At 41.1% G+C, this 13,481-nt stretch overlaps 1 protein-coding gene across 1 annotated transcript; it reads right to left on the bottom strand.

The window, feature by feature from the left end:
• Positions 1 to 5,876: 5,876 nt before the first annotated feature.
• Positions 5,877 to 10,444, bottom strand: LG01H3orf80 (linkage group 01 C3orf80 homolog). The gene has a single exon (XM_019732054.2). The coding sequence runs from the start codon at positions 9,068 to 9,070 to the stop codon at positions 8,330 to 8,332; it is 741 nt and encodes a 246-aa protein (XP_019587613.2). The 5' UTR covers positions 9,071 to 10,444; the 3' UTR covers positions 5,877 to 8,329.
• Between the last annotated feature and the right edge of the window lie 3,037 nt (positions 10,445 to 13,481).

Genomic DNA, 13,481 nt, shown 5'->3' with positions numbered 1-13,481 from the left:
GATGAGTAGGTGCATGGATGAGTAGATGGATGGATGGATGGGATAATTGATGTATTTGTAGGGGTTTTTTTTTCCTTTAAGTTTTATTTTCTAGAATCCTATAAAATAAGATTAATTCCAATTCCACAAGTTTGCCTTTTAAATATTTGATGACAGTTATTTTCCCTTGGTTGTCTCTTCTTCAGGTTAAAAATCAGAAATATTTATATGAAAGTCTTTATAGCAGAGTCAGTTCCACCATACCTGAGGTGGGTTTCAGTGTCCATTGGGCCGATGCATTTTTTCCTTATTGCTTGATTAGCCCTCCTCTGCCTCAACTGTTATTCCTTCAGCAGCCTATACCCCCCTCCATTCCTACAGCCCTAATGTCCGTTCTCCAGGCCCCGCTTCTAAAGACACTGCTTCACCCCTGTCCTCTCCCAGAGCTTCTCTGTCTATGAAATCTCAAGATCCAGTTTCCAGTGTCCTACTCCAGTGTCCTATCTTTCTTATCTTTCTCCAACTATACTTCCTCCCCAACATCAAGAAATCCACACTCTCAAGCCTTTCCATTTCATTTAGTCTGCCACTCCTAGTCTTTTCTTTCCTGCCCAAACCCAATTTCTCTTTTTCTACCCAGGCTTTCCTCCACAGTGTATCACCTCAACCAAAACCAGTCTTTAAGACCAGCTGACATGTTCTTCTTTTTTAAGTAAATTTTTGTTTTTCCTAAAAGTGTTTCTATTCTTAATTCAAATCATTAATGCCCATGATCAACTGGAAAAGTTTTTGAGTTTCCACAAGTTTATCTGAATTATCAACCAATACGTGTACACTGGCACTTGAAATATATTTTTATGTCTCAGGCATAGTGTCAAGTGATTTTTATACATTACCTTAGCATTCATTTCAACCATCCGAGGTAGGTACTCTCCCCACTTTATAAATGAGAAAATAAGCTCAGAGAAGTTAAGCAACTTGCTTATGGTCAAATAACTAGTAAAATCTAGAGTCCAGAGATTCACCTGGGCTGCCCAACTCTAAACCAGTATGTTAGTCTATATAAAGTCTTAACAAACAATCATATTCTACCACAAGAATATAAACAGAACCTTAATTTAGGAAGCTATTTTTATCCTTGCTTCCACATTGGCTGGCATTGTGTATTTAGTTGTGACTCGATGGTTCTCATTTTTATGCCGAGCATACAAAAACCCATACTGTTTCTTTTTTAAAAATATCGGGCTAGATGTACCAGATATTTTAAAGAAATGTTTTTCAATGTTTAAAGTTAATGAAGTCAGACCAGGAAAGAAACACAGTTGGCACTTAAGGAATTGACTGAAAGAAATGGAAAAAAACAATATCAGTTGTTTTTGTTGACCATTTCAGGTTTTATCCATGAAACATTTCTGCATTCCAACAAATAATTTGTTGAGTTATTAAATATTCCTGGCCCAGATTCTATAGTATTTCTTTAATAATACTTCCTTTAAACAGCAAATAACAAATAATAGCTACCTTGTTTTATATGTGAAAAAATAAAAACTGATGCTAATGTGATGCTATGTAGCTACAACCACAGCCCTAATGATAAGATATTCTGTGAGGTTAAACGCAGGTTGAGTAGTTCAGTGGTTAAAAGTATCAGCTCCTGAGTCAGGCTGGATCGACCTCCTGGATCTTCTAGTTATTGGCCGTATACCTTTGGGCGCACTACTTAGCCTCCCTGGGCTGCACGTTTCTCACCTGCACAAGGGAATTAATAGTCCTTAGCTCCTCCTGTTGTGAATGTTAAATGGGATAATACATGTAAAATGCCTAGCACAGTGCCTAGCAAATGTAAGCATTCAATGAAGCATAATTATTATTTCTACCATCATCATAACCAATGAAAAGTGTCACCCTCCACAGCAACTGACAAGCTCATATTTAAAGCTGTGCATATATTTATATTTCGTTCTTTGGAAGAAAGGCTAAAATGTAAATTGCTACTAAATTTTAAGTCAGAGCATGCTAGAAATAATGATAGTTAACATGCCAAAGTGAATTGCCAGAACTCAAATACAGCATTATAAATTTCAGGAAATAACTGATGACATTATTAATAATAAACAGATTACAGATATTTATTAAAATAAAACTAGGTGTCCACAAAATGCTTAGGAGCATTCCAAAGCAGAATCCAGAACCCTTTAGAAACTCTAACACTCTTCAAGAGACTGGTGAAAATAGTGAAGAAAATGCAGAACCTTTGGAAGACTTGGCAGGTATCAGAAAATCCCCACAAACACCAAAAGAAATAGGAACAAATAAAAGGGCAATCATTTCTATAGAAAGCTCAGAAGCACACCAAAGCACAAACCAGGCCTAGCAAAAACTCCCATGAACACTGAGGACACTAAAATACAACCAGAGCTCATGGAAGACCTGGCAGCTATCTGAGTTTCTTATAAATGGCAAAAGAACCAGAAGAACAAATAAATGATGAGAAGTCCACAGAAAGCTTAGGAACACTTGAAAGCAGAATCCAGAACCAGCAGAAAGTCTAACAGGCATCAAGAGGCTGCTGAGAACATCTAAAGTAAAACCAGAACACTTGGAAGACCTGGCAGCTATCAGCTTCCTGCAAACACCCAAAGAACCAGAGGAATAAATAAATGGTGGTGATGTCCGCAGAGAGCTTAGGAACAGTCCAGAGCACAAACCAGAACCACTAGAAAAATCCAAGAATATTCAGGAGACTGTTGGAGACAACTGAGGAAAAATGCAGACTCTGTGGAAGAAAGTATGACAGGCATCAAAGAGCGTCTAAAAACACTGAAGCAAGCAATACAGCTGCAGAGAGAAAGCAATCAGAACTCCATAGCTCCCAAGTGAAAATGTGGAAAAGGTGAAAATCTCACAGGTATTGAGAGATTGTTTGGACACAAAGAAAAGGCAGAATCAGTGTTAAGACCCAACAGGAAATTGTGGACACAGAAGATAAGACAATCAACAAGAAACTCGGAGAAGCTCCCAGGGAGATGTGTGAATCAGCCCAACTGATAGTAATCAAGAACTTCTGTGGAAAAGACTGAGACTGAACCCATAGAAGACCCGACAGGCACCCACAAACAAAACACCTAAAGAAAAGGGAAACTTAAGTAGAAGACTTGACAGGTGTCAAGAACATCATGACAACCCCAAAGCAGAGATGTGAATGAACAGAAAATCCTACAGGTACAAAGAAACATAAGAAAATTCCTAAGATATCCTGTAAATGATTTGGCACATATTATAAGATTTATGGCATATTCAAATTCTAAATTCTAAAAACGAACTCACAGGAAACCTTTAGTAAGGAATCAGCTAAATTACAAGAAACACCTAAAGTATCTGTAATAAAAGATGTGAAAACCAAGAAAACCAAGTAATAGAAAAAATAGTAGAACATAAACAGAGTGTACACATTTTTCAATAAAAAAGATGTAGGTCATACAAAACTTTTTTTAAACACCAGAAGAAACCCTGAAGCCAACATTTATTAGTACTTTATTGAAACCATCAAGAAAAAAGCAAAATGCAATTGAAGACTTCTTGGAACTCAAACACTTATGGCAGAATCCAAACAAAAGATATGAAGTTTGGAAGGTGACTATAGTGGATTTCAAGAAATGTTTGCTTCGGAAAAAATTAAAGATGGACCAGAAGATCTCAGTCAAAAAAACTCCTCTTGTAATCCTTGTGAATATGAATCCAAAACGAATGTCTCTGAAACTGAAGATGGGTGGCCAAAGAACATACAAAATAGGGTTAGTCAAAGAACAAGATCTGCCCTAAGAAACGAGGGATTTTCAAGAATCAAAACATTTGCTTAGTCAAACATATAACATGCAAGTAAAGACGAAAGGAAAGAATTCAGAGTCTCAGTTGCTACATAAACAGAAAAGATTCAAATAAAGACGCAAAGAATACTGTGAAGAGCTTCCAAGATAAAAATTTGAAAGGTGAAGAAGCTGTGAAACAGGGTGTCACATCAGGGGAAGAAGTAAAACTGGTATACATCTATAGGAATCTGATAGCTTGGCTGGTTCCACAGGGGTTATTCACATGGAGAAAGGTTACAAATGAATGAAGAGTTTGCAAGAAAAAAATTAAATCTACAAATGAAGATACTTTTAAGACCCAGGAAAAATAAAATCAAATTTGATTTGATTTGGTAAAATCTTTGGTCAGTACACAAGAGAAAACCTATATAAAACAGGAATAAATCCGGAAGATTCTAATTCTTTGTCAGATGAAACAAACATAGCAACAAAGAAGCAGAAGAAAAACCACTGACAGTTCCTCAGATAAAATCTTAAACAACTGGTAGGGATTCTTCAAGATCATCTAGAATAAGAGAAATGTAAAGTTAGAGGTATCTTCTCGTCTACTCAGTAAAACAGAGAATACCATACACAGAGGAAGTAGAAGAGGAGCCTGTGCAGAAAATCCATAAGAAAGCAAAAGATACAAAAATCAATGGTAAATCAAGCTATCTTTGAGGTCTAGAGGCTCCAATAAGGTCTTGTCTGCAAAGGTAGAAGTGCATAAGATCTTCATCTCCCAGTACAACTAGAATGTGACTGCAATAATGGTTGCCAATTCATTCTTTGATTGATAAAATACCTCAGCCTACCAGTTATTAGCTTTTTTACCAGTGGAGGAAAGGAGAATGAAAAAGTAAATTGTAAACTAGTGAAGGTCAGATATAAACTTGCCAAATATTCTATTACTGATTGGCTGCCTGCAACTTACACTTTTGGAGAAATGGTTAGTGCTGGGTTGCTCAAAGTCAAACAACTCATCACTGTTTCTCTCAGTCTGGAAATCCAAATGAATTATGATTCATGAAATTTTTACAAAAGTCAATGCAGAATATTGTAGAAATCTGATGACCACATTCATGTTTATAACATACCCGTTTCAGCTCTGAATTGATGCCTTTATTAATTCCACTTGAGAGAAACTGTATACATAAAGGACAACATTAAAGTACTTACCACATTGCCTTTTAAACTGTTGGAGCCATTTCCTTAATATTCCCTTTGGCCTTTACAATTGAATCTTGTTTTCCTTATATAGTACACCTCATGCCCTTTGGCATAATTGCCAATGCCATTTCCCATGGTTGAAGCACACTCACATTTGTAATGTGGCAATTAATGGCCTCTTAGAACTATCATTTTATCTCTAGAAGACATTTTCCCCTTGGTTATGATATTGAATGCCAATAACAAATTGCTTTTAAGCAACTGGTGATCATATATATATGATATGTATGTGATTTAGAAAATCAATCATGTTTTCTCACATATCCAGGACTACTATTTCCCTACACATGAGAAGTCAGTGGAAATAAAATATGCTTGAAATGTTTTAATATGTGAATTACATTGATAACTGAAAACCAGGAGCAAAGGCTTGGTTAGTACTAGAGAACCTGGCACTCTCGGGTGGGTTTGGTTAAAATGGGTCCTTATGTAGCAGCCTTGCAAAAATTAACAGTCACAGACTATAAAAATATGTATGTGTAACTATTTTCTATATTAATAACTATTTTCTACATTTCTATTTTCTAGTAGTTCTATGGGATAAATAACTTCCAGGCGAAACCTGTAAACCTGAACACCCAGGTAGATACTGGCCTTCGTGCTTTACAAATGTTTCTACCCAGGTAGTCTATCTAGCCTCGTGAATACGTAGGTTCTGTGTGTATTAACATGGTTTGTTCTGTATGTGTGTGTATTACCATGAGACATGTACATTTATCACTAATACAAATAGTTCTTGAGGATGTTTTTTCCCACAAAATTATGCCTGAACAAATTGTGCCTGGTAAATCAATGAACTGCAAGAAGAAAAAAACAAAGTAAAGTCAAACTCATTTTTATTAAACTGAGATGTGAATAAAGGCTTGTGTGATGTATAGGGAAAGAAACAAATGTAAAATTTGTTGCAGTTTTAAAATTCAAGAGAACCTCACTGCGTGATTGGTGTTACATTATAGAAATTCTGAATTTTAGGGAAAGAGATGTTCCATAGTTGATACAGGGGAAACATACTTGGTCCATATTATAAGTGTATTTTTGCAAGATTTTCTTGTAAAGCTCAAGATATTAGAAGCAACCACTTGTAGGACAATCAACCCAACTGACAATAATCAAGAACTTCTGGTTCTTCATTTATATACTGGTATTTAGATACTTATATTGATGTTTCAGATATGGGTGAATTTTAAGAAGTGTCTAAAACAGTGTACTCTCAAAGCATAAATCATTTAAAAGAATATGGCCATTTTCCTGTTTGTTTGACTGGTCGATGATATTGATAGTCACATATCAATAAAATTTTAGTGTTTGAGTAATATTAATATATGCAATTATACAATATAATGTGATTTCATTTAATCTTGTATCATACTCAATTGATAGTCTCAACTCCTGGTGCTTTTGCCAATTCACAGCTTAAAATTGCTTTTAAATGACAAAGATACACATTTCAAGTTTTAATACACTACCATATAGTCATACATCTGATATAATTTGCACAGAGAAAGATTTTAATGTTTTTCTGTTTTAATACACTTCAAATGATTTTAATGACAGGGTCATTAGTTTTTAAAAGTTTAGAGTAAACCATTCTCTTCTATTACAATTGAGACATTTCAAGATTTCTTAGAACTATCAGACTTTTTCAACCAGCTTTTAAAAGTTTAAGGTAACCAAATCATTTTCTTCTAATACAATTCAGGTATTTTAAGATTTCTTAGAATTGCCAGACTTTTTCAAGTATAAGAACATTTTGAGATACACATGTGAAGTCCATGTGTATAATCTTTCTTAATGTAATACTCATCATTCCTTAAGCAAGGAAACCTTTTCTGTTTTCCTTTCATGATAATCATAAACTGTAATAATTATATTGTATACAATGTATATATTGTACATAGACAATATGCATATGTACATTATACATATATTTTAATATTTCATATTACCATTTGCTTAAAGGACATTTCATAGAATGGCAGAACTGTTACAATGACATTTTTTTTTCTTAAAATAAGTTGACTGAATCCTTCTGTAGTATATTACTGCACAATTATGGGTTTAAACAAAAGTTCCAAGTCACAGCAATTTCTTCTGTTCTGTAGCATGTTGTGACTGTAATTCCAAATGAAACATGGAGGGCAAAGTGCCTGACATTATGCTTCACGGTAGGCGTATATGGATTAATCATTTTTACATATAACTATGTGGTAAATGATACAATTAAGACCTAGACTATATAATGCATAGTTATTACTATAAAAAGATATATTATGCCACAGTACTAAAAATAATATATATATTCTTCTCAAATAGTGAAAATAAGATATCCTTCATGTTTTTTATGTCACGTTTTCTCGTTTGACCATGCCTCTTTTTTCCCCATTGTAAATGAAATAATGTCCATTTTTTAAAACAATGACAGTGTGGGCAATTTCCAGGCCAGTAAGGCCTAAAAAGGGTGATAAGACAATTATCTTGTCATTAATTGGAGAAATACCCTCCTGATGCATTCAATACATGGTAAAAATATAAAAATAAAAGACAAATATAAATATCTTCTCAGTTATTGAAAAATCAAAAGTCCAACTGTACCTTATTACGAATATGGTCTTGGATATACGTAATTCCTGTATCTTGAATAGGTACAGCAACTAACTGGGTATCACGGGGAGCCCCCACCAAATTGTGAGCCATCAGCTGTGACCATGCTTGGCCAGGCAGACACGGAGGGGTTTTGGGAGTCCTCCTCAAGGGAGGCGTTCGGTCATACCTACGTGCTTCTTTCCGAGACACGCGCGCAGCCGTCTCCAGCCGCTGCTGTCCCCCTACCTCTCCTGGCCCTCTTCTCTGTCCTGGAGGGAAAGGAGTGGAGCTGCATCCCTTCCCGCTCATCCCTAAAGGATGCTGTCCTTCTCCGACGCACTAAAGGGCTCACGCTTTGTGATTCGGGAAGCAGGCACTTACGAGTGAACACAATCCGAGGGCGGGGACCGTCCTTCCACGTTGCGCTCCGGACCCGTCGGCTGCTGTCGCCCCTGCTGCGCGTGCCTAACGTTTCCTTGAACCGAATGAAACGTAGGGAAACTTAAGATCGCAGAAAAGTACAGGGTGGGGGTGATCCCAACCCAGTGGCTGGGTGATAGGCGATTGGGCCGGGAGGGCAGGCTTGGTCTGAGGCAGTTGGTGGTGGCCGTGGCCACTCCAGCCGTTGTGACCCACCCGCAGCCCCCAGCCCAGTTCTGTCCGCGGGGTCCTCGAGGAGACCCGGGCGCTCAGATGAGTGGGAAGCGGCCCTCGCTGCCGTCGGACTCCCCAGCGCCGCCGCCACGAGGGCGGCCGAGCACCGACACCGGCAGCACGACCTCCCCGGGGCTGAGCTGCTGCAGGCGCATGGACTCCTCATAGGTCGGCAGGTACTTGACCTCCTCGTAGCTGGGCAGCTGCAGGAAGACCGGCGACACTACCCGCAGCTCGTGCTCGGAGACGCAGGAGGGGGCGGAGAGCCCTCCGCCCCCACTGCCCCGACAACCGCTGCCACTGTCCAGCAGTGAGTCCTGCGAGCCGGCGGCCGCCTCGTCCCGCAGCAGCGCGGGGGAGTCGTCGTCGTCGTCGTCCGGCCCCGCGGCTCCTGGCGGCCCGGCGCCCCCAGGCGGCCCTGGCCGCGCCTGCCCGGGCCTCGCCTGGCCGCGCGGGTACCTGCGGGGGCTGGGGCAGATGATACGCTGCAGGAAGTAGCCGATGGCGAAGAGCACCAGCAGGATGAGCAGCCCCGAGAGCTTGCGGACGAACCAACCCACGTTGTCCAGGAAGGCGTGCAGCGGGAGCTTGCAGCAGCGCACGGCCGTGGCGTTGGCCGCGTCGCAGCAGCGCTCCCGCTCTCCGCACGCCAGCTCCGCGCAGTCCCCGCCGCCCCGCGAGGGCGCCGCCAGCGCCAGGAGCAGCAACAGCAGCAGCAGCGCTGGCGTCGCCGGTGCCACCGACAGGCCCTCGGCGGGGACCCCGGGTCCCCACATGGCCGACGCAGACCGTCACTAATGTCTGGGGCGGGGGATTGGAGGATCCGTCTGTCCTCCTGTCCGCCGGCCCCTCCTGGGGCGCCCCGCTCGGTCCCGCGCGCCGCCCCCGCGCCTCCGCTACCTGCAGCCAGAGCAGTCCTCACTTGGCCTCGCTGGCGCGGAAGGAGGAGCCGGCGGCGCGCCGAGGCTGCGGGAGGCGGCCGCTCCTCGCAGCCCGAGCAGCTTCCTGAGCTTCTGACCTTAACCCCGCGCGCCCAGCCGCCGGGGCCAGGCGCAGGGCGTCCGGAGCCGCCCAAGATGGCAGAGGCATCCTGTGCGGGGCTGCCGCGGGCATCTTGGCCCCGGCCGGCGGCGCTCTGCCAAGACCCCCTTGTCACCCTACGGGGCTGGAAGGGTTAACGCTCCGCGCACAGCTCGGGAGCATCCTGATCTTGATTAATTCAGCCGTCGCGCTTTTCCCCTCCAGACGGGCGGGGTCTGTTGCTCGCGTAGGTGTCTCAGTTTTAAGTGATTGGATTTCCCCAGGAATGTTATTTAAATTGACTTGCGACTGGGATTCGCTTACCATCCTTCTTGTGATCTTTCTGATTAAAAATGGATGATGGCCATTAATGGCTAGCGCAGCGCCACATCCGTCCCAGAGCTTGGGGGTTGGGGACCGCTGGATGGTTCTGTTTTCGGGCACATCCAGGGCACTGGGAAGCCGGCACCCCCCGGAGACCTCCTGAAATGATAAGAGAATTCCCCGGAGAGGTTCAGGTCGCAGCACCACAGAAGTATCCCCAGCCTTCTGCGAAGGTGACCCGAGTGAGTAGACCAAGTTGAGGAGAGGGGGCGTCTATCTTCCCAGTGACTCATCCAACAAGCCCCCACTGCACTCGAGAAATAGTAGGGATTTGGGTTTCAGGATAGGAGGCTTCTCCTTCAGTGTAAATAACACATCGGTGAAATGTCAAAGGGGAGTTGTAAGTGGTTGGCAACGTTCCTGAGCATTGATCTGCATCCAAAGGGTCTCTTTCAAGGTTATTCTTATTTGCAAAGTTTGCCTTTAGATGGAGTCTGTGCTCCTACTTAGCACATGGGGCAGAGTACCTTTCCTTGAAGTCACCACTCCCTGAGCGAGCCCCTTACTACCCAAGGGAGGGATGAGTTACCATACACCCTGACCCGCTGGCGCATCTGGGCGGTGGCCTTAAGCAGCCTCTTAGAGCGACACCACGGGGAAGCCCCGAAGGAGCTTGCGCTTTTATTAATGCTGAAACAATCATCTTTTTAGGATTAGGATTTATTCATTCCCTCACCCTTTAAATACTAGGACCCCTATAGGGAAACCAAACGGGAATACGACAGTCATTAAGAGAAAAAAGTAAAAACAAAGAGACAAGATTCAACTGTAGGTCAGATAAAAGCAAAGATTTCTCAAAGAGTAAGTCATATTTTATCTCCCTAATAGTTTTATGGACCACGGTGGTGGTTTGATTTGGACAAGGCATTGCCTTGCCTAAATGAAAACATTTACAATATTTCTGCTGTTGGGAACACCTTACTTTGCCTCAAACTCCAAAACAATCTGTTCTCCTTGTGGAGAAGCTCCTAAGTGTCACTCAGAAGAGATGCTTCATGTGAAGCTTGGTGAGCACAGGTCCTTCTTTCTAAGCTCTCCAAAAGCCACAACATTTCTCTGCGGCATGGCCTATGTCTCTGTAGGGAGGCCTTAAACCTATTGTGTAAAGCCTGGTAACAAGGGGTTTCAAATTGTAGTAAAATAATGGGATGGAAATGATTCGTTTTAAAAAAGCGATAATTGTATTATTCTTTCATTCACCCATTCTTTTGCCAAATTTACATTGAATGTTTTCTGTATGCAAGGAACTCTGCTAGATGTTCACCATTGTGGAGAAAAATGACTTCTCTTTCCCCAGCATGGGGTAAACTGAGGTTTGCGCTCCCGCTCCCCGCTTCTAAGAAATGGAGTCAAGGAGAGATTCCACAGAGGGAAACAAATGCACTTTCCTCTCTGATCTTGACTTGTTCTCACTTTTCCAAAGGAAAAATAAAATTAATGAGTTTCAAACATTCTAAGGCATGAAGGCAGTTCCTAGCCTGAGATGGGCTTTAAGTATAACATTGGAAAAACATGAAGACCCCTTTAGGTTTTCCTTCTGATCCTTTAGGGTTTCTGTGAGTAGCAGTAGGAGCAAATAGCAAAAGTAAAGGGGGTGGTACGGTTGATGATACTTAGGAGAAAGAGCCCTGATATTGTTATTTTGAAATTACTAAGCAGCATTTAAATTGTTTAATTTCTGTCTACTCTTAAGGATTCGATTTTTTTTTTTTTTGGTCAAATATTAGGACACAGGAGAACAACATAGATCTTATATAAAATAAACCATTGGCAGAGTTACTTATGAAAACAAAGACAAGGATAAGGTCTGCAGAATAAGTATGGAATGGATTTTTATTTGATTTTTTTTTTTGTTCTGAACTGATAACCCCAAAACATCATCCATTAAAGACCCTCTACAGAAACTGGCGCCCCTTTATTTCTTTTCTGATCTCTCAGCCTCACTTAATTCATTTTTATTTGCAATGTAATTTATTGTGTACAACCTTTGAAGGAAAGAAAAGAAACCTTATAGCTTTAAAAGCCCCAGAAAAGACATGATCTTCATTACTCAGCATCCTTATTCTTTATATTGGTTTAGCACACAAATGAATGGAGCACACTTAGCTCCCAGAAAGTCATAAATTCAAGCCCCTTAGTGAGGAAGAAGAAATTTGATTATATGTTCCATAGAATAATTGAAAGATAAGGGAGATCACAATGTAAAAATAAAAAAGAAACTTCATTTTGTTGAAAATTGGCACCAAATTGTGTGTAAATAAGTGTGTGCAAGAGAAAACACACAGATGGAAAGTATATGGGGACTGACTTTTATCCAAAAAGCATGGTCTCTTAAAGTATAGCTTGATAAAAATTAAGAACATTATGCTTTATGTTGCTGTAGTGCTTGAATAATATATTTTTTAAAAATTTTATCTTCCTCACTTCTTTTGCATTCAGATGAATGAGTGAAAAGCCATACTTTTCAACTTTTTAGAGCAGAAGAAAGTAAACAGAAAGAAACAATCCTGGCTGCTGTTTTACCTGTGCTTCTGGGAGCTGTCCTGACAGCTTGAGAAAGACTGAGCAGCCCCATCCTGCAGCTTTCTGTTCTTTCACATGATAGTTGGTCCACAGGGAATTTCTCCCTGATGTCCTTATGGCTTCAAGCCTGGGAAGCAACAGCTCTGCCCTTTTCATGTCCCTTCTTCAAAATGTCTAAACATGAGCAATTGAGACCTTGTAAACAAGCCATCCAATCCATAAGAACACCTCATTTGGAGTGTGCAGCAGTCACTCCTACTAAGTTGGTATTAAAATTGATTTATTAACCTCCTTGTTTTATTTGCAACATGTCCTCCCTGAGCAACAGTAAATTAAGGTTTTTATTGTAAATGGCCTATATTTGCATAAATGTACCCTCCTAGAAATGATTTGTGATCTGAAATAATCTGCTTTGAAGTTCTTTTCAGATTGTATTTCTTTCATCACTCATTTAATAAATGTTTAATGAGGGCTCACTCTGAGCATTCTTCTCTCTTCTGGGGATATTATGAAATCAAACTGTGCCCTGTCCTCAGGGAGCTTATTGGGGGAGGGAACAACAGACACTAACCAGCCAAATTAGTGAATCACTAATGCTAAACAATAACCACTGATCATGAAGGAGAAGTGAGGGTCCTCTGAGTTCTTGGACGTCCTTGTCCTTAAGAGGCAAAGAGGAAGGGTGTGTTCCAGGCAGAGGAAACTCATGGGGACAAATTCCTGAGGTAAGAGGACCCCTTCACTTGTCATCTTTTACTTTTGGGGCAAAACCTGTGTGATTTCTAGCTCAACAGTTGAGACTCTCTCCTAGGTTAGCTTTAAGAAGAATCAAGCCACCTCTGCTGTTCAGTTTTAAACCAAACCTGGTTCTCTGCAGAGGTCTGTCACAGGTTGTATGATTATAGTTTCCTCTGTAGTCCTGCTCGGTTTCCTCTTGGAGACCTGGAAAGCTCCAGAAATGTTTCTTGTTCTTTCCACCCCTGACTCGGAGTGGAACTTGGATTTCAGTTCAACATTAGGAATTGGCAACTTGCTGACTAAAGCCTTCTCCAAATACTTGAACTAGAGAAAAGTCCAAGTGAGATGGTTTGTGTCTTTTGTTCAAATTAGGCACAAAAGGAAGTAGAAATATTTCTCCCATGCTTGAAGTTAGAAACAAAAGGTTGAGTATTTTCTGGCTCTTGTGAAAACAGTATCTGCATTTGTATTTGTCCTTTCAGCTTTTCAAAGCACTTCCGCATGCACTGTTTTCTTTCCTGC

Source organism: Rhinolophus sinicus, linkage group LG01, assembly GCF_036562045.2.
Source record: "Rhinolophus sinicus isolate RSC01 linkage group LG01, ASM3656204v1, whole genome shotgun sequence".
NCBI lineage: Eukaryota > Metazoa > Chordata > Mammalia > Chiroptera > Rhinolophidae > Rhinolophus > Rhinolophus sinicus.
This window is presented reverse-complemented; position numbering and strand designations above follow the sequence as displayed.

Excerpts from the sequence above, each read along its gene's own strand:
- LG01H3orf80 (XM_019732054.2), bottom strand. The coding sequence starts at position 9,070 with ATGTGGGGACCCGGGGTCCCCGCCGAGGGCCTGTCGGTGGCACCGGCG.